The sequence below is a fragment of the Gadus chalcogrammus genome, chromosome 9 (genome assembly GCF_026213295.1).
Source record: "Gadus chalcogrammus isolate NIFS_2021 chromosome 9, NIFS_Gcha_1.0, whole genome shotgun sequence".
NCBI classification, from domain to species: Eukaryota; Metazoa; Chordata; class Actinopteri; order Gadiformes; family Gadidae; genus Gadus; species Gadus chalcogrammus.
The window spans coordinates 22,572,691-22,595,528 of record NC_079420.1 but is presented as its reverse complement, the minus strand read 5'-3'; the positions used below and the strand labels follow the sequence as shown (position 1 = coordinate 22,595,528).

Here is a 22,838-nt window from a genome sequence, read left to right as displayed (position 1 = left end):
TATGCTTTTTCCTTTTTTTATCTGTTGTTTGGTACGTTGTTTTCTTGTGTGGACCCCAGGAAGAGTAGCTGGTGTCTTTGGCATCAGCTAATGGGGATCCGAATAAATAAACTAAACTAAACTGCCTTCAATACTACAGAAGAATTGTGTTTGAATAATAAATAATCGAATACACAATTGTTCATAATCATTTACAATGTTTATTTTGTGGTAAATATTTGAGAAATGTATTCAATGTTTGAGAAATGTATTCTCTCTCAGCCGAAAAGAATGCGAACGCTGAAACAACGGAGGCAGCCCCCTCTCTGTGTATTACTGTTGGTCCTTTACGTCGTGGTTACAGCACATCCCAGCAGCCCCCGGGGTCGGCCATCCATCAGCGCTGTCAGCAGAGCTTCGCTTTACGACCGCCACCCCATCTACAGCCCAGCAGCCTGATGGCCAGGCCTCATGTCGCTGGGGCACACCACAGCAACACACACGGACGACTGACCGGTGACACACTGGGCGTTTACTGCACCTCCTACGGAAAGAGGGAACCACAACCACTCTTCTTGGTTTTGTGTTCATCAGGGGATAATCACCACCAGACAAAGCTCCATTGTGGGTTCCGACCGGTACGCGTTAGATGCGTCAGAATTCATCCATTATACTAATTTTACCATGTTTTAATCACGCAAGCAGGGATAATCTTACCCTTTGTCGCGGGCAGCGCCAGGGTTCCGGGTACAATGCCCGCATCGGGATAGCCGAGTCCTACAGTCCCAGTTTGGACCATGTAGTGTTCTCATAGCCTGGCTATTGCAAGACCAAGCTCAATCGTAGATTGCATTTTGGTTTGGGGAAGCTGCCGTAATTTTCTTCAGCACAAGAGGCGTGATCAATGGGCCTAGTTCAAATGACTCTGTACGCAATTGGCTGCTTGGCATCGCTTCCCTGTCGTCATTGTGTTAAACCAGCCAATAGTGCGCCAGGGGCAGAAGCCTGCTTGGTGATTGGCACCCACAAAAACGTATCGGAAGCCGAAAGAAATGTATTGCTTTTCTCCAGAGCCTTCTGCAGGGCGAACTCAAATCGCCAGCAGAATGGGCGGGGCTACTCAGTCGAGTGTTCTCGTGCAGTCTGTTGTAACTCTGACTAAACCCCGAGTTGAACCGTAGCCAATGAAGACAGAGTCGAAGTAAGGTTCACCATTTAACTGTCACACTTCCTTATTAACAGACGGTGAAAACTGCAAATAGAAAAATACTAAAATATTGTGTCCATTTATGACTAACCATCACGTTATACATAGCTGTAAATAATAATATGAACTGTCTAACACTGCATGTAGACATTCTGATTGCCAATTGCACTGTTTTTAGCTTGTACACAATTGTTTAAACAACGCATCAACATCATTTTTAACTAAATCCACCATAATATATTATCTTTAACATGTCCTTTATCAATTAAACAAACTTACGGCATTGCCTCTTTGATGCTTCCAAGTGGATGCTAGCAAATTACATTCAGACGATGCACATGTCTGCCATTCCTTCTACACAGCTAAAGGCGCGTTCTTGGTCCTGGTGATGATGAGAAGGCTCACCAGTGATGACGCTCACGCTTACGCTTACGCGTGTTCCCAACAGAGACCGTTCATGTGCACTACGTTGGGAATCTAAAAGTTCTTCACAGCAGGGGTGTTTTTGTCCGATAAAAAAAGTCTGAACTAAACAGAGCTTAGTAGGATCAGTTTCAAGTTCGAACACCTTTATTTCCTTGTAGCCTATGGGCAACCACACACCGGACCAACTGCCCGATTCGCGTCGGTAAATTAAGTCTAAACTAGACCAAAACACAGAGCACGCTGTCATCACCAGTCACTGTTGTCAGCAGAGTGAGGTTGTAGGTACTGTAGTTGTGATTACTCGCTGAACGGAAAAATCTATAACGATGGATGATGTCGATACGGAGATACTGGCCTTGTCAGCTCTAGCACTTATTCTGTTTACCATCCTCATTTCAGGGCGTCACTAATTCGCTAGTCAAGCTGCTAGCCCTCCACCAATCAGAATGGTAAAAGAATGACCGACTCGAATGGCCGATTACACATGTTGAGTCGGCTGAAATTAACGCTGACTTGGCCGATTTGAGCGACAACACCAAATAGACTCATGCCACGACGCCTATTTTCTCACTGACGCCGATTTTCGGTCCGGTGTGGGCTTGCCTTATCACCTAATATCCTTTTGCTTTTATTTATGAGAAGCACATTGTATTGCCACTGTATGGAATGCTACCCTTGCCCTTATCTAGAGCTGGTTGACCAGTACACAACGTTTAAAACTGAGCAAAGTCGATGCCAACAGACGGTTACAACGTCAATCAATAGTAAAGTATCTGATATGATGGTTGATTTTTTTTTTTTCGTAAAACGTTGATGTTCCGCCATGTTCATGCACGTCACTAGTAAACCATACATCACTGCGCTCGCTATTAAACTTGGTAGCCTTTCTGTAACCTAAGTCTGTCCCTACGTGGTGCGCTTAACTTCAGTATTGTTCCTAATCTTTCCCTGGGTGAGTGCGATCTAACCTATCTAGGGGGTTAGGTGCGAGGTACTCACCACAGGTCCAGGGCCACCGTAGGCGAACAGCCCCGCGTCCCGCCGCACCGGTACCTAGTCTGCAGGCGACCAGCCCGCGTTCTATATTCTTCTTTCAGTTCACTGTGTATATAAAAATCCAAAAGGTTCTCTTCTCAAAGTCGCCAAGCAACGTGTGTCCACGTTACTTTCATTCACCCCCCTCACCTGCTGAAACCAGGCACTCTCCACTCAGTCTCAAAACGCCCAGTCGCCTGTCCACTCAGCTGTTGCTACTTACCTGTGATGAGCACCTCAACACCGCCCCCTCTGTGTGACATCAGTAATGACCCTAACTCTAAGCAACCCAATACAAACCCAGGCCTACACTTTTTGCACTCTTTTTTTGCCGATTTTGGATGACACAAAACAAAATCATCTCTACAGATATCATGTTTGCGATTGTCGATGCCGTTAATTTGTGAAACGACAGTCACTGCCCTCTAGAGGGTTTATTGCGTAACATCCATAACAACGCTGAAACCAGACGGAGGTACGAAGGGTAGTTCCGGTCGGCAACGTTTGGGGCGGACGGACGACTTTCGTCCGGATCCGGAGGTAAGAATCGGCCTTAACAGGAAAAGATACATCACAGGAAGTGACTAAACGGAAGTGACATATTCGCAAAACTAAAAAGGCAAAATAATATGAATTTATACATAAACTAATTTCAACTGTAAAGTAATTATCCACATCCCGTTTTAAATATAATTATTTAAGAAATAAATGTAAGAAATTAAATGAATGCCTGGAGAGGCAACACACTGAAGAGAAAGGTTTTGACATTGCCTTGGTCATTTGTTTTCACTTCGACCTTCCTTACATGCCCATCTTTCCCGGGGAACGTGGCATTGACTCTGGCCATAGGCCAGTAGTTGCGAGCAGAACGAGATCTCCAACCTGAAGGTTTCTGCGGGGCACTGTCCACTTCTGTCTTTGCTGCAAATAGGGTAGGTATTCTCGACTCCAGTGAGTCCAGAACTGGTTTGCAAGGGCCTGGACTTGTCGAAATGACGCTCCGCTCATTTCGTCTGGAGTCCGAGGTAAGTTACATTTATGCCAGCTTTTGTACTTGCTGTCTTGGTTTGAATGTTTTCTTTTCAAAGTTTGTTGCAAGGATGCAAACTGATTGACCGCCTGCCCTTTGTTATTTGGTAAAGGCCGGCGTAGTTCTCTGAAGGGCAGTGGGGCGACCCAATTGTTAGCGTCGTCTCTGTAGACATTTGTGTCCATTATCTTCATGTAGATGGTGTCTTCCACTGATGGAGCAGGTTTGTTGTCGTTCTCAGTACGGTTGAACACTGTATATCCCAGCAGCACTCTCGGGTGCTGTACCAGACCTGTTAAGGCTTTGGCGTGTCTCCTTGACGTTTATGAAGCTTGTACAGGGTTGAAAGATTGGGTTATGTACATAACCCAAGCACACTTCTCCCACTACCGAACCCAAATCCAGACGTTGGGAAAAGGGGGTGTTATGAGTAGGGGTGCAACTGATCACAAAGCTCACGGTTCGGATCGGGTCACGGTTTTTGAGTCACGGGTCGGATCATTTTCGGATCAACAACAACAATAAAGATAACAAGACAAATGTGACTTTAAATAAAATCTTTTAACTCTGTAAAAACAAAATAAAGTGAAAAATTAGGTAATAATCCTGCTTCCTTTAAGCATGGTCAATATTTAAAAAATGTGCAATTTGAGGCATTATTCCTTCTTCTTTTTAACATGGATAGGATAGTAAATAATCCCTAACCCTGGATTTACAATTCAGGATGTCTGCATTGCCTGGGGAGTTTAGAGTCTACACTCTCCCAAGGCAATGCAGACATCCTTATCTTCTTTTTTTTAGTTTGGTAGCGAAATACAGTTTCTATGGTGTTTTATTTGGCATTTTGTAAATCCATTGATTTCGGTTGGGAGACTCATGCTCATTGCAAGGGGGGTTGGTTGTAGTCTTTTCGCTCGGTTCTAGCCCTACTGTTGATACGCGAAAATACTACAACCAAACCTAAAGACGTCCGGTTCCGGTTCCGTTTTACGTTTCAATGGGATTTACGGAACGCCAAATAAAACACAATAGAAACTGTATTTCGCTACGATACTTGATGATGTTGTTAATATCGGAATTGTCCTCTAAACATGCGCTGATCACGTCAACGCACAACTTTTTTTTTTAATCAGCCGATCCGCGGATCACTTGCGTAACGAACCGTGATGATTGATCCGTACGGATCACGGGAAACCCATGAACCGTTGCACCACTAGTTATGAGGTCCGTTGACCTGCTGCCTTACCTTGTGTGCCCTAAGAACATCTCTTCCGAGCAGCAGTACTATTTCTGCCTCAGGGTCCAGTTCAGGGATGTGCAATTTAATGGAGATTAGACTGATGAAGAACAGCGCTCGATGTTAGAATCTCAGTCCAATTATTCGGGATCTCATGACACTCAATGAGATCTGTGTCATCCAGTGACTCGATTTCCAATCCTTCTGCCCTCTTGCCGGATGTTTCTATGATGCAAGAGCAAGTTCTGAGGTGGTACGGGAATGGTTTGCTCTTCCCACTGAACAGCTCGAATAACTCTGGTCTTGCTATGAGCGATTGCTCTGGTCATCAGGATTACATAGGCTTTGATGGCCATGTCCTTTGAACCTTTAGGGTAAAGCTTTGCGAGATACATCTTTGAGCATGAGCCGCTCAACTGGCCTGGACTAAAAACTTCTGTCCAGCTTGATCCAACGACAGCCATGACAAGATCATAAAATTTATGAACCCACTGTGAACCTGTTTGCTCGATTATTTACCAAGCCATTTGGTCATGAGGTCCAACTGTTGGGTTGCTGTGAGGTTCACTTCACTGGCTGCACTGAAGAAAGAGGAGTACCATGCACAATAATTCTCAGGCTTGTCATCAAACTGGTACAGCCCTGAAGTCACAAGGTCTCGTCGTGCCAAAAGCTGTGTCAAAGGCTCCCCTGAAGTGGAAATGGGTGTGCCAGTTTGAGGGGAATGTCGCTGGGTATATGACGGAGCATGAGCGTTCATGGTGGGGTTAGCTCTACTAACCTTAGCCTTTGTCTCAGCTTTAGTTGGGTCAAGTCATTCTGGTGGAGATGGTTGCTACCTGTCAGCATTTTCCCTCTGACAGGTTGTAGTTGTGAATCATCTGCCACAGGTGGATGCCATGACATGAAGCTGCATTGATTGGGGGAGCAACGGGTAAAGGTGAGGAAGGGGAACGATTCTTATGATCGATCTGGGATTGAACATATTCACTAGTGCGCTTGATTTTCACCTTTTCGGATAAAGATTTCCTGTCTTCGACCACAGACTGCATCGCCTGTTATTTAAGAAATAAATGTAAGAAAATTAAATGAATGCCTGCTCACCGTGTGGAGAACCCACAATACCTCCGCCTTCTGGGTTTCTGGTGGCGACACAAAGCCGGTTAACGCCGTCTGATGTGAAGTACTAGCCACGGATGCTGAACTTTTCAGTCCACTTCTTTCAAATAATACGGGCATCGGTGTAGTCCCGCAAGCTGCCACGGAGTATCGGATATATTTCTGCGACCTCATGTGGGACTCAAGAGCTTTTGCTCCCATGGTCCCTAGTATGAATGCCTTTCGGGATAAACGACACCTTGCCTCGTAGTCACCTGCCTTCTCCAACCACCCCCGAAACTTATCCTCCTCAAACCATTTCTCATTGAATTTGCACCGTCCCATCCTGAAATGTCAACCGTCACTAGCTAAAATTAGCACCAGCAAGTTAGCCTACTGATGTCTGATGTCAACGTTAACGTAACGTAAAACTCCTGAAAATGCCGTAATTAAAAGACGCACTAGGTGATTTGTTGTGTGCGACAATTTCCCCTAGTCTTAAAAAACCCTCTGCAAAATTTAATACCTGCAAATTTACATTAAATTTAAGACAATTTATGAAAAATTAAGACTTTTTAAGGACCCGCGGGAACCATGACAGAGGCTAAAACACGGAAATTTCTGTGACCACAGTGTCGCTCACCTCTCCCAAGGAGTACAACATTAAAAGGGGACAGGCAAAAGCGTGAAACACATTTATAGGGAGGACCCAAGAAAGTGAACGTTGGGAGTGTCTCAAAAGTTCCACATATTGACTCAGGAGGCCGGACATGTCAGGTTATAACTATTAAAACAGATTTTGTGTAATTATAATACTCCATATTACTGTTGTATATTTGACTGTTACACATATTACTGCTGTATAATTTACTCTGTTACAGCTGCATCAGCTTCTCTACAAAGGGTTGGCACTTGCAACTCTGTGTCTATTATTGTAATTTCCAATTTATTTTGAGCTTCTCTAGTGGCCCTCTCTGCTTCTCTAGCAGCTCCAATTTTAGCTTAGCCTCCTGGCTAGCATATGAAGCTCTCACCTTTGCTGCTTCTGCTTCAGCCCAGGCGTGAGCTGCGCTTACTGACGATGCTGGTGTTTTGATGCTCCTAATACTACCGACAGGCAACCGGTTGCTGGTTGCCATTGCGACCACTTCAAAACATCCAATGATGCCTTTTCATTGTAATGTTCTCGTGCAGTGTGTTGTAACTCTGACTAACCACTGAGTTAAACTGCAGCTAATTGAGACAGAGTTGTAGTAAGGTTGACCATTTACTGTCACACTTCCTCATTATCAGACGGTGAATACTGCAAATAGAAAAATACAAAAATATTGTGTGTCCATTTATGACTAAACATCACGTTGTACATAGTTGTCAATGATAATATAAACTGTCCAACACTGCATGTAGACATTCTGATTGCCAATTGCACTGTTTTTAGCTTGCACACAATTGCTATCCAAAAGGTTTTTAAACACATCAACATCATTTTAAACTAAATCCACCATAATATATTATCTTTAACATGTCCTTTATCGATTAAACAAACGTACGGCATTGCCTCTTTGATGCTTCCAAGTGGATGCTAGCAGATTACATTCAGACAATGCACATGTCTGCCATTCCTTCTACACAGGTAAGTCTAACAGGAAGAGACATCAGAGGAAGTGACTAAACCGGAAGTGACATCGTCACAAAAATAAAATGGCAAAATAATATGAATTTATACATAAGCTGATCTCAACTGTAGAGTAATTATCCACATCCCGTTTTACATCAAATTATTTAAGAAATAAATGAAAGAAAATGAAATGAATGCCTGGAGAGGCAAATCAGACTACGTTGACAACCCCACCCTTGGGTGAGAGCATGGTTTATCCCGCTGGAGGCTGGGTTGAATCTCAGTGTTTTTCCAAAAGTATTTTTCCCATTAAAAAGGAATAGTGAATTGTGGTATGTAGAGCTTTAGATATGTGGGATCTCCTAAGCAGATGCTTGTTAATAATAATGAAGGGCTGGATTCAAGGTCCGCTGGCTGAACCAGAGTACGGTCCTAGTGGTTTTGTTGACCATGTGTAATACATGAAAGTAATAAAGTAATTAACGTTTGAGATTTTCTGATCTAGCTCCAACCACAAATGTCTGTCTACTGATGAAACTGAAGGCAGAAACATACGGCAAAAGCTCCAATGAGGTATTGCTTCACTCTGCAGGTTGCCATTATTGGATAGTTTTACACCTCAAAACAAGCAACTTCACCGATCCTTTGTGGGTGGACAGAGTGGGGTTCTTCATGAATCTCCGTGACAACCACTGGCCCAGAGCGAGTGGCTACCGGCAGCTGACCACTGAGCCCAAGACACGGGTGGGCGTTCATCACAACTATATAACCCTACACCAAAACATTCCCACACAGAACTGTTTTAACGTATAAATACCAGTTTCTAATGGTCAGTTCTCTTTATTTAAGAGCATGTGCAGGGAGACAGAGTACACCAGATGCTCTGCGGCTCAAATGCCAGGGGGAAATGGTAAGTTTCAGGATATGGAGTGGCAAGGGTGATTCATTTCCGTCATTAAGGTCCTGGGTTCATTCCCCCATGTCCACAAACTCCCTGTAATCATTCTTGAGCCGGATGGCCGCCCTTACCTGCTCCTTAAAGCAATAGTTAACCCATTAAGCATATTTTGAATAATTTCCGCCAATATTCAATTACCCGTCTTGGGTATGAAACAATCCATTTTTGACCTCAGTTCACTTTCACTTGCATTGAAACAATGGAATTGGCCTGAATGTTCTTTAAACAAAAAACGTTTAAATTAGTTTTTTTCTATAGAGGGTCTGAAGGTCATTTTATTTTGGATTAGGCCTATAACTATTTGACCTTGCAGAATCATCCCTTCACGTGTCTGACAATAAGCTAATGATGCTAATCGGGTAAAATACTGCTTTAATATGTAAATTCACTGCAAGTATAGTGGCTTAAAATACCAAAAACACTAACTAGTAATCAGAGTCGGCTCCAGAGCAGATCTACTGGAGGGGCATGGGTCGCCAGCGGTGGGGCACTGCCGTTTGTGAAATATGTTAACGCAAAAAAAGGGGGAGGGCTGTCGTGGATGCTAAACGCAAATAAGTGCAGTTTAACCACCTCTGCTATGTCATAAATAGTTTATTCACATCAACAGTTTATGAACCTCCAAAAAAACATCAGGAAAGCCAGGGCTGGCTTCAAGAAGTGAATAAATTAACAACCGGAAAACATCTCCCCTTACCATTGTAAAGAGTTACAGGATACTGTTTTAACACAGTTTGGACAGGCCTGTCAGTCCCGAGATCATAAACCGCTGTCTGCTGACTTGGGGGGCTTGTAGATCGTCGTTGCTCTATGGCTGCGCGGGCTAAATCCGTTGGCGGTTGCCCGGAGCTTGCGTTAGCAGAAGGGCCAGCTCGGCTTTCAGAGACCGTGGCTGTACTAGTGGTGGTGGCCGGAGTTTCTGCTACTGGCTGAGGAGGAGCAGGAGGTCTAAGCCATTTTCGTAAATCCATGTTTGGTGATAATTAGCTAGTTAGGCAAACTTTCGTCTATGATAGGAGGACCAACTGTAATTTTCGATTAATACCAGGATTCTGCGGCTGCGCACTGCAGCTCTGCTCAACAACGTTATTTTTAAATCAAATGTAACAAGTTTACTCAGCAACCAATGAGCATTAACCAAGCCTAACCTGCTATGCATGCACAACCAAATTGATGTGATTTCCCCGTTCATTTATTTTATTTTATTTAAGTTACAGTTTGCACATTTATTATGTAAGGGCAGAGAAATAGTCCGCCAAAGACGTTGCTAAGCAACCGAAGACTCTGGGGTTGACAAGTTGGGAAACGGAATCCTTTCGGGTGATACCAAAGACATCATGAGAGGCAAAAAAATCCTTTGTTTACCTTGACAGCGGTCATACTTGGCCCGAAGTTGTGAAGGACCCATGCAAGTGAACGGAGCGTTCCACAGCATCGAGAAGGCCCGTGTAATAAGTAAGGGATAATGTATAGAACGCCGGTCATTATCGGGAAAATAAATAAAATAATGACCTGTGGTAGGAGGGGCATTAATGAACGCTAGGGGGGGCACGGCCCCCAAATGCCCCCCCTTAGCGCCGACACTGCTAGTAATGATGATGATTCTGGCTTCATGTTCCACGGATGACACTTGACATTTGAAACGTTGCGTTTTGCTCCAGTCCCCCAGAGCCATGTCATAGCACGGCACAGGGGCCAGACCGCCCTCATGAGGGAGAGGACCTTGAGCTCATCACATTTCAACCGAAAACAGCCCGCATGGTTCGGTGGTTGCTCAGTTTGGATTTCATGTTAGGCCTATAATCTGTATTATTAAATCGTTCAAACGTCATTGTATTTCTTTTGGGATCATAATTATTTATGTCTTCTTTGGTTTAAGTAGAACCGTGTTATGCGGTGGTAAAATCGAATAAACGTTATGATTTTAAATGTTTCTATTATTTTGTAGGTATTCTTTTAGGATGTATCCGTTTATTTCAAAAGGGTCAAATCCATCAGACGGGAACGTGTAGGCCTACGCCTATACGACGAGGATGGATTATTAGGCTACACTAGAACCTTTATCTTCAAAGTGACCTTGGCTATAACCTGGTCTCTAAAGGGACGAGTCCTGTTGTATTATCTACTCATCATGTAACAACCTGTGAACTACCTGCGCGTCTCTCTGCTCTCTCGTCTCAGGGCACTGAAATAATGCGAAGCCAACCGAGCAGATTCCCGGGAAACGGGATTCACGCGGGAGACCCCGCCCGGTCATGTTGCCGATCAGCAGATATAATGACCTCACGGCAAAAAAAACATCAATCCCCCTACTGAGCTGCGTTAGAGCGCTGTCTCGGGGACTGGAGGAACATGCCCACTCAGAGCTGCATAGGAAAAAATGTTAGTGCATATGCTATTATTTATTTTATTAAAATATCAATAATGTAGATACTTTTGAACGTCTCTATTTAATTTCCTCTCAATGCCTCATTGTTAAGATTGATATGTTTGTTGTCACTTTTTTTCATTGTAAATACAGTGGCTGAGATCCTTTATTGGACTGGTGTTTTGTGTAGGAGAGCTCTGGGTTTGTCCTCAACGAACCGATAAACCAAGCCATCCTGGATAGACCTCTGGGTCGCTCACACTTCATCACCCGCTACTGGAGAAAGTAGGTCCCTTTTGTCTTGCCTGGGAAGGGAATACGATCACACACACACACACACACACACACACACGCACGCACGCACGCACGCACGCACGCACACACGCACACACACGCACACACACACACACATACACACTCACACACACACAGTGTGATATGATTATTTAAATGTAATTGCATGAAATTATACGTATTAATTACAGTAGCCTATGACATCTCCCAGAAACTTCTGGAATTCCTTGCCCTTCTGAGTTCACTGACCTAAAAACTTATGTCAACAGTCAACACAATGAAGCACGGTGCCGTCTGCCCCCTGACTCAGACCCACCCTGCAGCACCCCCTGCTGTTGCTCTTCAACAGGTGGACCCTCCGTGGACAGAACCCCCCATAATCATGGCCCTCTGTACATTGTTATAGAAAAAATATATATCTAACAACAATGGAAACCTACAACTAATTTGAATAAACACAATAAACAACACATTCTGTTCCCTCTGCAGCAATCGAGGCCTCTGATTTAATATTCAGCGTCTGATTCAATATTTAAATGGTTTCTTGTGGTAAAGTTATGGGTAGAGCGAGGCATGTAGAAAGCCATGAGAGAGAGAGAGAGAGAGAGAGAGAGAGAGAGAGAGAGAGAGAGAGAGAGAGAGAGAGAGAGAGGGAGAGAGAGAGAGAGAGAGAGAGAGAGAGAGAGAGAGAGAGAGAGAGAGAGAGAGAGAGAGAGAGAGAGAGACACACACAGAGAGAGAGACAGAGAGAGAGACAGAGAGAGAGAGAGAGAGAGAGAGAGACACACACAGAGAGAGAGACAGAGAGAGAGCTGCTGATGGATCCCGGGTACAGTAGACACCGCTGTGACCTACAGAGAATGAAACGAGTGTAAACGCACCGCTAAAATAATTATAACTAAATCACTGACGCCTGCCGTCCCCGTGTACGTCTGTTATCTGTCACTGTGTTTTACTACCGAGTCACGGCGGCAGAACACAGGCGACAGGGGCGGGGGTGAGGGGCCCGAGGAGCCGTAGTCCAATAGCTAGCCATAGCCGCTGTGTCGCTTTTTTACAATGCTGCCTACTCGTAAAAGCACAGCAGGACTTATTAGACATGATGTACAGAAATAGCTACGTAAACACACAATGACACACGTACACACGCACGCACGCACGCACGCACACACACAGACAGACAGACAGACAGACAGACAGACAGACAGACAGACAGACAGACAGACAGACAGACAGACAGACAAACGCACGCATCTAGGTTGACGTGTGGACTTCACACTTGCTGACTGCGATTATGTGTAGTGACAGTGCTAGAAATCATTCATCATCCTAAAATGCCTTCTAAAAAAAATAGTATTACAGTATGGAAACAAATATATACATATAGGCCTATCAGATCTGATACATAATTTTACATCACAGTTAGGACATCATGAAGTATTAATCATATAAACAGGAGCTTTGCGTGGAGGCTGGTCTGAGGTCCCTTGGCTGGGAGCAGAAACTCACAGCGACAGGATCTGATACACTGCGGCACGAGTGCACCCATAAATATTTCAACTGCCAAATAAATATTTCAGTCACCAAATGAGACGTGAGAAGCGATACGTGGAGAGAAAGACGATGGGGTTACACCCTGGGCACCGAGGGCCAACACTTAGTTTGACGCGGCGTAGGGTAAACAAGTTAGGGTGGAATAAGTAGAGAAGGGGGATGAATGAGAATAGAATTGTAATGCGCTCTTGCGTCATGTGGTGCTGTGATACATGAACTAAAGTACATCATACAAACTCATTGATCAGTTTCTTTTGATTTGGGATGCTCTGTGAAGACCTCTGCAGAGCTAGGCCTCCACATGCCTTTTTATGGTGAGGTTGCTTGGCTGCTGCTCTAAAAATCGTCCTCTCTGTCCCCCCACTCTCTCTCTCTCTGTCCTTCTTGGCACGGAACGCCCCACGTCTGCATACACAACACTGACAAGGCTTTGGGGGCTGGTTAGTGTGTCATAAATATTTTGCAAATTCATGTTCCAATACATTTATAAACATGGTCAACGTGTGTACAATTTCCGTTAATCCTGCTTGAGCTATTGTGGCCCCCGATACAGAACAGAGCGCTAACTACCGGGAAATGACAAAAAAAAAAGCATAATAATTATAACAACAACATTGACACTGACTTGGTGAACTCAATAAATATTTAATAAGAAAGTTATATTATTCACACTCAGTAGAATAGAAAAACCCCATCACATTGTATCAGTTGTTTTGTAAATTATATCCTTTCCTTGAAGAGACAAACTAAAAAGATGCATCCACAAACACACACAGGGTGCTCAGAGAGCACACATCGAACCGTCACCTGAGGCCTCTGCTGACTTGTCAATTAGCAAATGATTGGAGATGTTAAAAGTGCTTCAGTCCATTATTTCATAATGTCCAGTTCACTCATTTTCACAGGTCAGTTAATAAGTTACACATTAGCAGCACCATCCGATTCACAACACTAAAAAGCTTTTTACTACAATCCCAATGCAACTTTTGCCTCAGCCGAAAAAGCAGTGTCATCATTCCTTCATGGCTCGCCATCAGAGCCCGCGGCGCTCCTAGCGCCCTCCATTTTGTCTCCCTGTCCCCTCAACCTCCTCCCGCTCCTCGTACTCATAGTCCATCCGGCCCCTGTCGTACTCCAGCGCGTCCCCCTCGTACTCCAGACCCTCCGCCTCGCAGATCAGCTCCTCCGTCTCGTACTCCACCCCCTCCTCGTCGTACTCCAGCCCGGTGCTGTCGTACTCCATGCCCGCTCGCTCCGACGGGCTGCTCTCCTCCTCCTCCTCCTCCTCCTCCTCCACCTCCTCCTCTTCCTCCGGCGCCTCCTCTCCGTCGGCGGCAGCGTCCCCGTCTCCGTCGGCCTCGTTCGCCACACGCCCGGGGCTGGCGCCGCTGTTCTTCAGGATTCCGTGGATGACCCGCTCCTCCTCCTCCGCCAGCGCCAGCTGCTCCGCCGCCTCCTCCTTCGCCCTCCTCCGCCGCTCCTTCTTGTCCTCCCGCTCCTGCATGGCCTCGGCCGCCCCCTCTCCCACCAATGTCACCTCCTCGCCCACCCGGGGAGGCCCCTCCACGGGGTTGTGGTCGTAGGAGAGCAGCTGCAGGGTGGGGAGACGGCGCAGGCTGGGGAAGTTGGAGATCTTGTTCTTGTCCAGGTCCAGCACCTCCAGGCCCTCCATGCGCAGCAGCACCTTGGGGAACTCCTCGAAGCGGTTGCCGTACACCCACAGGCCCTTCAGGGACTCCATGCGCACCAGGTCGCTGGGCAGCTTCTTCATGCGGTTGTCCCCGATCTGCAGCGAGCGCAGGTGGGGTAGCTCGTACAGCTGCTTGGGGAAGTACTGGAAGTAGTTGCTCTCGATCCACAGGCAGCGCAGCTTCTGCAGGTTGCGCACCTCGGGCGGCAGGCACACCAGCCGGTTGCTGCCCATGTAGAGGCAGGTGAGGTTGACCAGCTGGCACACGGCCGGGGGCACGTCCTCCATCTTGTTGAAGTCCAGCGCCAGGGTGCGCAGGCCCTGCAGGTTGGCGATGCGCTCCGGAAGGGTCCTCAGGCGGTTCCCGCAGGCGTAGATCTTCTCCAGGTGCATCAGTGTGTACACCCGGCAGGGCAGCTTCTTGAATTTACGGTAGCACAAGTCCAGCACGGGGTCGCCGCTGTCCAGCATATCGTCGACCCCTAGGGGCAGCTCCCCTTCCTCTTCCTCCTCCTTCCTGTGCCTCGCTTCAGCCCTTTCTGCAATATCCTCTGCCGTCTCCTCATCCTCCTCTTTCGCCTCCTCCTTCTCCTCCGCCTCCTCCTCTGCCTTGCTGGAAGAGCTGCCCATAACCGGTGCCTTGGTGACTCTCCTATCTGAGTGGAGACGGGGTCAGGGGATGAGGTATGGTGTGTGTCAGGTCAGCCCTCAGGCGGGATGTGTTTGTTTGCTGGTGGATCCCACTCACAGTACCAGCAGCGAGGGGCAGCATGTTGGTCCTGACTCTACACGCTCTCACAGCGGGCTCCCAGGCTGGGGACAGTGCATGTCATGGGTCTCTTTTTCCTCTTCATTGAACTGTCTAAATTCACATTTGGTTAGATAGGGTGAGGGGAGAGGGGAGTCACTAGTGTGATGGTTACTCACCCACTGGATAATCTAACGAGTAGTAATAATGGTAGTAGTAGTAGTAATAGTAGTAGTAATAGTAATAATAATAGTAATAGTGGTAATAATACGATTCAATTCGCTGGCGATTTTGGGTGAATCCAATAAAGTGCAGCTTAATTGTAATTAAGCCTAAGCTTAGGCCTACTAGAATGCATCATAGAGCTTCAGTTACAACCTTTTTTTTAATCAATTCCTTCACCTTACCCTTTGCAACTTTTGAGAACTGTATGAAATGTGATCAGCGTGCAATTGTGCCCACGGCGCGAAGCAGAGAGGTCTTGAACCTTAAAGTTCGACAGATGCAGGTTATTCCAAATGTGTGTGCACAGAGGAGAGCATGCATGCAGAAATGTGTCTGCTGAGGCAACAGTCCCGTGGCCGCTTGCGTGCTCTTCCTGTCCGCTGAACCAAATGAGACCACACCGCTCCGCGTCTACGTAGTTCGATGACCTGGCCGGCAGCACAGAGAACCATTTAACAAAAGTACATCCTTCAAGTTAGAGCGGCTCCCTCTCGACACGTCGCCGACGTCCCGAAGTCAAAAACCTGCACGTCAAATTGACGTGCGAAAACGTAGCGCCAACTTCTCCAACTGTTCAACGGTTGCACACTTCTGCATTTCACGTCCATCGGTGGGAGATTTACGGTCGACCGTACTCGCCTCCCTCTCTCTGCCTCCCTTAGCAACCAGTATGGGAAGGGGATCACGTGGTCTCCGGTGTCCGTGTGCGCGTCCCCGCGTGATTGCCTGATTATGAAAGAAAGGAGAAACAAATGAGCGTGCATATTAAATGTCAGAATGAGGTATTGGAGATGGTGGCATGCACAGGCTGTAATATCAGCTTTGTTGCGTCGCACTCCAGATGACGCTTATATAAAATTGCTGCATATTTTCTGTTGAATTTGTCTCACATCACATGTTATCGTCGCTCTCTTTCTCGGGTTTGGCGGCCATGAGAAAAGTTGACTGACTGACGGGCTGCTGCTGGGTTGTGCGACTCCGCAGCCGAGCTGAGTCACAACGCATGACACGGGGGGGCCGACACACTGAGGGGCGCCGCTGGGATCCGGTGGGACAGGCATGGGAACTGGAGGGTACTGCTGTCTGATGCGGTGCGCTATCAAAACCCACTTTATCTGCAAACGTTCACTTTAAATCGGAACGACCCCCAAGTGACCCCCTACCAGACAATGCAGTAGGCTACATAACTTCACTTCAAGTTTCATCACCTCACTTCCAGTTTGCTTCGGCAAAATACATTTTGCCTAAGCAAATTTGGGACGATTTAAATCATTGTGTGATTCAGCTGGCTAATGATGCATGCGGTTAGGGAGACGGTTATTGCCCAACCTGCGTCTACTGTATGTCTATGTGTAGGTCTATTATTTAAATTGGAATAAGCAAATTCAGCAAAATCTGCTCGGGATTTTGGTTGCTTTCACCAAAGATTTGGGTTTTGGAGGTCAAACGAGGATGAGAAAGGTGTATTTTTAATAGAGGACACTAGCACCATCTGTTGGTGTCCCTGTGTACCTTCAGACGACGCGTCAGCAGACGACTGTCTGGGTTTATCCACACAACTTGTGGAATGTAAATGTAATGTAGAGCAAAATGTTATGCAATTGTGAATTTAGACGATTTTGCTTGCATTTTCCAACACATTTTCCAACAATATTCTAGATCTAAATTGTGAAGAAAGAACGCAGTTTAAATACAGATGAATATGACCTAATTCATCAGTATTTTTAGACTAATTGTTATGGACTCAACTGATGCTTTCACTATTTGGCTATATCCTCGTTGTTGAAGTCACTTTGGCCAAATTAGTATGCCTTACCAATGCAAATGCAATGTACCAGCATTTCCAGTTCAACTGTACTCTGCTGAAACGCACGCCACACGCACGCCACATTTTGGGATGGATTTCATTGAGCCAATTGCGAATATGCCAGCGGTCGGGGATACGCGCGGATTGGTCCGGGATACGCGCGGATTGGCCCACCATCCCTCGAATGATCGCTCGGAATTTAGAGTGAATGAGTGGGTGAATCTGCGAGTGAACGCGTTAGGGCAGAAGATCCAATTGGAGGCGAACTATTAGGAATGATCTCGGCGAAAGGTGAGCCTAAAAGGGCGTCATTGTGCTGATCTGATTGCAGCAGAGGAAGGATTCCTGGACTCCAGTGGACGCACGTTGCCTTTATTCTCTGAAGTAAGTAACCCATGCGATGTCTGCGTTAACTGTTGCATCTGTCTACTCGCTGACCAGTGATCTAGAATTAGAAGGCCATTTGAACGCGAAATGGACATGAAGATATTCAATAATTACATAGGCCCTATTACATTATGGGTGATGTAATTGTAACAAACGCATAGTCCATTTAATCGAGCTGTTATTATCGGATGTTTATGCAACGTGTCGATGCCGGCATAAACGGTCGTAGATGCCACGCCAAACCATGTCACTTCTCTTTTTTCATCATCAATTATTCCCGAAGACATTTCTGTGGTCTCTGACCTTACTAGAGTTACACTCGTTTGTCTGGTTAACGTGCGCCGAGCAACAGGTTAGAGTTGGTCCTCGCCTCTTGAAGCCTGGTGCTCTCTTAGGGGCCCGGGGCCTGACCTACAGAGTATACATGTCTGTCTCTTATGGGCCCGGGGCAGGACCTACAGAGATACACGTCTGTTTCTTAGTGGCTCAGGGCCGGACCTACAGAGATATACATGTCTGTCTCCTAGGGGGTAGACCTAGAGAGATATACATGTCTGTCTCCTAGGGGCCAAGTGGCGGGCCTACAGAGCTATAAATGTCTGTCTCTTAGGGGCCGGACCTACAGAGATATAAATGTCAGTCTTTTAGGGGCCGGACCTACATAGATAGAAATCTCTGTCTCTTACGGGGCGGACCTACAGAGACAGACATGTCTGTCTCCTAGGGGCCCAGGGCTGGACCTACCGCGATAAACATGTCCTGCTGCTTCTCCGGACTCGAACTTGACCCTGCTGTTGTTGCACCTAGGTGGAAAACGTAAGCTCAGCACTCGGCACCTACCTTCCAGTCGAGCGGTCATCGGTTGGGGTCAGAGGCAGCACTCAGCTCAGCGGCGATGGGAGGTGGAGGGCAGCTGACAGAGCCGGTGGAGACGAGTGCCTGCGGCGGGCGGGCTGCTAGTGTGTACACCTGGGACGAGGTGCAGAAGCATTGCCATAGGAACGACCAGTGGCTCGTCATCAATAGGAAGGTGTACAACGTCACCCAGTGGGCCAAAAGGCACCCAGGGGGGCTCAGGGTCATCAGCCACTATGCCGGAGAGGACGCCACGGTAACCACTGCTTTTTATAATTGGGGCTTTTCCATGAGCTCCACCGTCACTAGCGCTGGTACTGCTAACAAATACACAAGTCCTCCTGTTCAGCATGCCTCACGGTACAGTCTCAATGAAAGGGATCCTCAGATCTAGTACATCACGCAGAATCGGTCTTAACATAACACGTCACTTAAGTTGACGGTTCTGTCTTGATTTTATTTTTTTTATCGTGCAGGAGGCCTTTCTTGCTTTCCATCCCAACCCGAAGTTGGTGCAGAAGTTCCTGAAGCCGTTGCTGATCGGAGAGCTGGCTGTGACCGAGCCCAGCCAGGACCGCAACAAGAATGTTAGTGTCGCTTTTGGAATATTCTTCTTTACGAAGCATCAAATCACTTTGGCAGTTTCTTTTGCAGCCATATATTATAGCACCATGCACATGGGCTGAACCTCCTCCTAATGAGTAAGTCAAACCATGCAATGCTGGGATTTTATTCATTAGGCTGCAAGTGTTTTCCATAGAACGCTTTTAGTTACTTACTTTGATTCATTACCCCTTTATTCTTACCCCTTGAATAAACAAACACTTTGTTTGCATATATTTATTATATATTTATATATATGTATTTATACTTATATTCTCTCCTTTTTCATTTATGATTACAACCTAATCGTATGACAGCCTGCATTTGTTTATGTGCAGTGTCACTGAATACAGTATGCGCCGTAGTGATGGTCCCTTTCCCTCCCTGCTCCGGCCCCCTCGGCCCGGTCTGCAGGCAGCGGTGGTGGAGGACTTCCAGGCACTACGTACCCGGGCGGAGGGCCTGGGCCTGTTCCAGGCTCAGCCCCTCTTCTTCTGCCTCCACCTGGGCCACATCCTGCTGCTGGAGCTGCTGGCCTGGATGAGCGTGTGGCTCTTGGGGACCGGCTGGAGGACCACGCTGCTCTGCTCCTTCATTCTGGCTGTCGCTCAGGTGACAGGGAGAGGGTTATTGTGTGACTTATGAACGAATGAATAGATGGAATTATTAGGTCAAAGAAAGAATATACCATTAAGGCCTAGTTCTGATCGCAGCGACCCGCGTTCCATTCCTGCCCGTGCTCCTTTGCTGCATTTAATTCCCTCTCTCTCCCATCTTCCTGTCTATCTCACTCTACCATAAAGCATAAAAATGCAAAAATGGATCTTTAAAAGAATGAATCACATTGATGTTCTGAATGGATGAAGTCTCATGTACTGTTTATCATTTTCCTATTGTAGGCCCAGGCTGGATGGCTGCAGCACGACTTTGGTCACCTGTCTGTCTTCAAGCTCTCCCGCTGGAATCACATATTCCACAAGTTCATCATCGGTCACCTCAAGGTGTCATGTCCCTCTGTACCTCCTCACACATAAGAGATTGTGACGCTCAATGATCAACGCCATCCTGTTCTCACAGTCCACCTCGAGGCTATTGCACACTGAAGTCCTGAGTTCTGTCTCCCTAGGGTGCTTCTGGAAACTGGTGGAACCACAGACACTTCCAGCACCACGCCAAGCCCAACGTCTTCAGCAAGGACCCTGACGTCAACATGCTGCATGTCTTTGTGGTTGGGGATATCCAGCCAGTGGAGGTGAGGAAGACCAGCACAGGAAGCCATGTGACCTGGTTATGACACAGTTCCATGTAATTCATCTGGGCCCTGGTGCGCTCCGACTCAACTGACTGTTTGTTTTCCATTGCAGTATGGCATTAAAAAGATTAAATACATGCCCTATCACCACCAACACCAGTACTTCTTTTTAGGTATTTTTTCTTTGATTCATTTTTTATATTTTCTTAGAAGTATTTGAAATCCATTGAATTGCCACTTAAAGAAAAAGCATGTTGAATTGCCCGAAACAATTTGAACTGTCGGTGCCTTTGTGATCCTTCATGAGTATGTCTTTGGCTCCTTCAGTCGGACCCCCACTGCTCATCCCGGTGTATTTCCACATCCAGATATTACGGGCCATGTTCTCTCGACGGGACTGGGTGGTATGACTTCAAGATTCATTCTTTAACTCCTCTGTATTATGACACAAATAAACCCTAGCCATTATATTGTTTGTGTATTGAAAAAGCATGTAGCGTGATCCAATGATGCTATTCAAAAGATAAAATAAGTTTTGATGGTTATGAATCATTAGCGCAGTTACATTTGTAAGCATATATATGCGTGCCCAAAAGCCTGTGCTCTTGTCGTGCAGGACCTGGCCTGGTCCATGTCGTACTACCTGCGCTACTTCTGCTGCTACGCTCCGTTCTACGGCCTGCTGGGCTCTGTGGCCCTCATCAGCTTTGTCAGGTCATCCATCTTTACACCGCACCGTTTCGGCCCTCCGAATGCCATTCAGACGTTGGACATGCCTTTGCTCTGTTCCCTGTGTGTGCCAGGTTCCTGGAGAGCCACTGGTTCGTGTGGGTGACCCAGATGAATCATCTGCCGATGAACATAGACCACGAGAAGCAGCAGGACTGGCTCAGCATGCAGGTACGCACAGGGAGCTCATCAAACACACTCAGAGGGGGGGTACTTCAGAGTCCTGCTGCTGCTGCTGTGTTGGTAATCTCTCCCCCCCCCCCCCCTCAGCTGAGCGCCACCTGTAATATAGAACAGTCCTGCTTCAACGACTGGTTCAGCGGACATCTGAACTTTCAAATCGAGCACCAGTAAGTGACACCACAATGTGCTTTGCAAGCTATAACTGTAACTTCGCTCTGTTTGCTATACGAACACAGAGATAGAAGCAGAGGTATCCAGCCCACTAATCGCTTCTCCACACTGAATCCGTCTGCACACTTCCCCACTCAATCGTCGGGAGAGTTTGTGCAGACTGCTCTACTGGTCTCCTAACACTGATGAAACTGAGACGTGTTACCATGGTTACTGTTCTCTCCTCCCCCATGTCTGGCTGCAGCTTGTTTCCCACCATGCCGAGGCACAACTACCAGGTGCTGGCTCCGCTGGTGCGAGCGCTGTGTGAGAAGCACGGCATCCCGTACCAGGAGAAGACGCTGTGGCGGGGCGTGGCCGACGTCGTGCGGTAGGCGGGGTCATCTTAACACGAGGGCTGGTCGCTGGGTTGAATGCTGGGAATGAAAGCCTTACAATGGAGGGGCGACCAGAGGTGGAGGGAGGGAGTTGTCAGGCAGTTCAATTACTAGAATATAATCGATATGGATCAAATCCATCACACGAAAGACTTTAGTGTCCTCGTATCTAAGACGGTTATCATGATGTATTTTCTTTTTTTTAATATTCATTAATTTTACTGCTCATGTTGTATTTTGACTTATATTCCTTATTTATATTGTTTATGATGTAGTTTGATTGATGTTCATTCTCTTTGTTGTTTTGTTCCCTGTGTGTGTGTTTCTAGGTCGCTTAAGAACTCAGGAGACCTCTGGATGGATGCTTATCTCCATAAGTGAGGAGAACAACAAGGAATTCAACACAAATTGAAACCATGCTGTTTGAAATTTACCAAAAAGAAAAACGTCATGCACTACCTAAGAGATAAATGATGTACGTGTGGCTTTGTAATACGGTGTAGTGCAGGAACAATCTATTCTTACTATTGTATTTATAGTCAATCTGGTTTACTTTGATGTGCAGGATTTCCAACGATGTGCTAGAGCTCCTTGGGTATTCTACGATGCCTTACAGTTCTGTGCAAGAATGATTTTAAATAACATTTTGTGCATTTATTGTTACTTGTTCAAACAGTGAATGTTTTTTTCTAATCGATCATGGACGATAAGTTTATCAATAAAGTTTTGACTGAATAGTGAACACTCCCCTTTTTCCTATAGCTTTTTCAAACTTTTATATTTACTCTATTGTTTGTTTATTAGGCGCCTATTATATAAAGATTAGATGAATTTGCTTGTTTGGATTCAGTCCTTTAAACCCAGCTTTTCCCTTGGGCTGAGAGCCTTTCTCTTGTTAGACGAGGATTATGAGATCTTTACATCATTTCCATATTTGTCTTATCATTAAGCCAGCAAGGGCCATCTCATCTCCACCTTCGTGAGTGACTAACTTTGCATAAACTTAG

General features: G+C 46.2%; 2 protein-coding genes and 1 long non-coding RNA gene across 3 annotated transcripts; 1 reads left to right on the top strand and 2 right to left on the bottom strand.

The window, feature by feature from the left end:
- Positions 1-204: 204 nt before the first annotated feature.
- LOC130389489 (uncharacterized) lies at positions 205-7,650 on the bottom strand. Its single transcript, XR_008896560.1, has 4 exons — positions 7,563-7,650; positions 5,925-5,969; positions 5,696-5,824; positions 205-523 (listed from the first exon to the last, which is right to left on the bottom strand). It is a non-coding gene; the product is annotated as an uncharacterized LOC130389489 (long non-coding RNA).
- A 5,792-nt stretch (positions 7,651-13,442) lies between these two features.
- On the bottom strand, positions 13,443-16,085 carry LOC130389500 (leucine-rich repeat-containing protein 10B). Its single transcript, XM_056599312.1, has one exon. The coding sequence runs from the start codon at positions 15,122-15,124 to the stop codon at positions 13,856-13,858; it is 1,269 nt and encodes a 422-aa protein (XP_056455287.1). The 5' UTR covers positions 15,125-16,085; the 3' UTR covers positions 13,443-13,855.
- Positions 16,086-17,516: 1,431 nt separating this feature from the next.
- fads2 (fatty acid desaturase 2) lies at positions 17,517-22,556 on the top strand. The gene is made up of 13 exons (XM_056598352.1): positions 17,517-17,658; positions 18,469-18,772; positions 18,993-19,103; positions 19,534-19,731; positions 20,019-20,120; positions 20,246-20,371; positions 20,484-20,544; positions 20,699-20,775; positions 20,988-21,085; positions 21,175-21,271; positions 21,371-21,450; positions 21,699-21,824; positions 22,161-22,556. The coding sequence occupies exons 2-13, from the start codon at positions 18,557-18,559 to the stop codon at positions 22,210-22,212; spliced, it is 1,344 nt and encodes a 447-aa protein (XP_056454327.1). The 5' UTR covers positions 17,517-17,658; positions 18,469-18,556; the 3' UTR covers positions 22,213-22,556.
- The last annotated feature ends 282 nt before the right edge of the window (positions 22,557-22,838 follow it).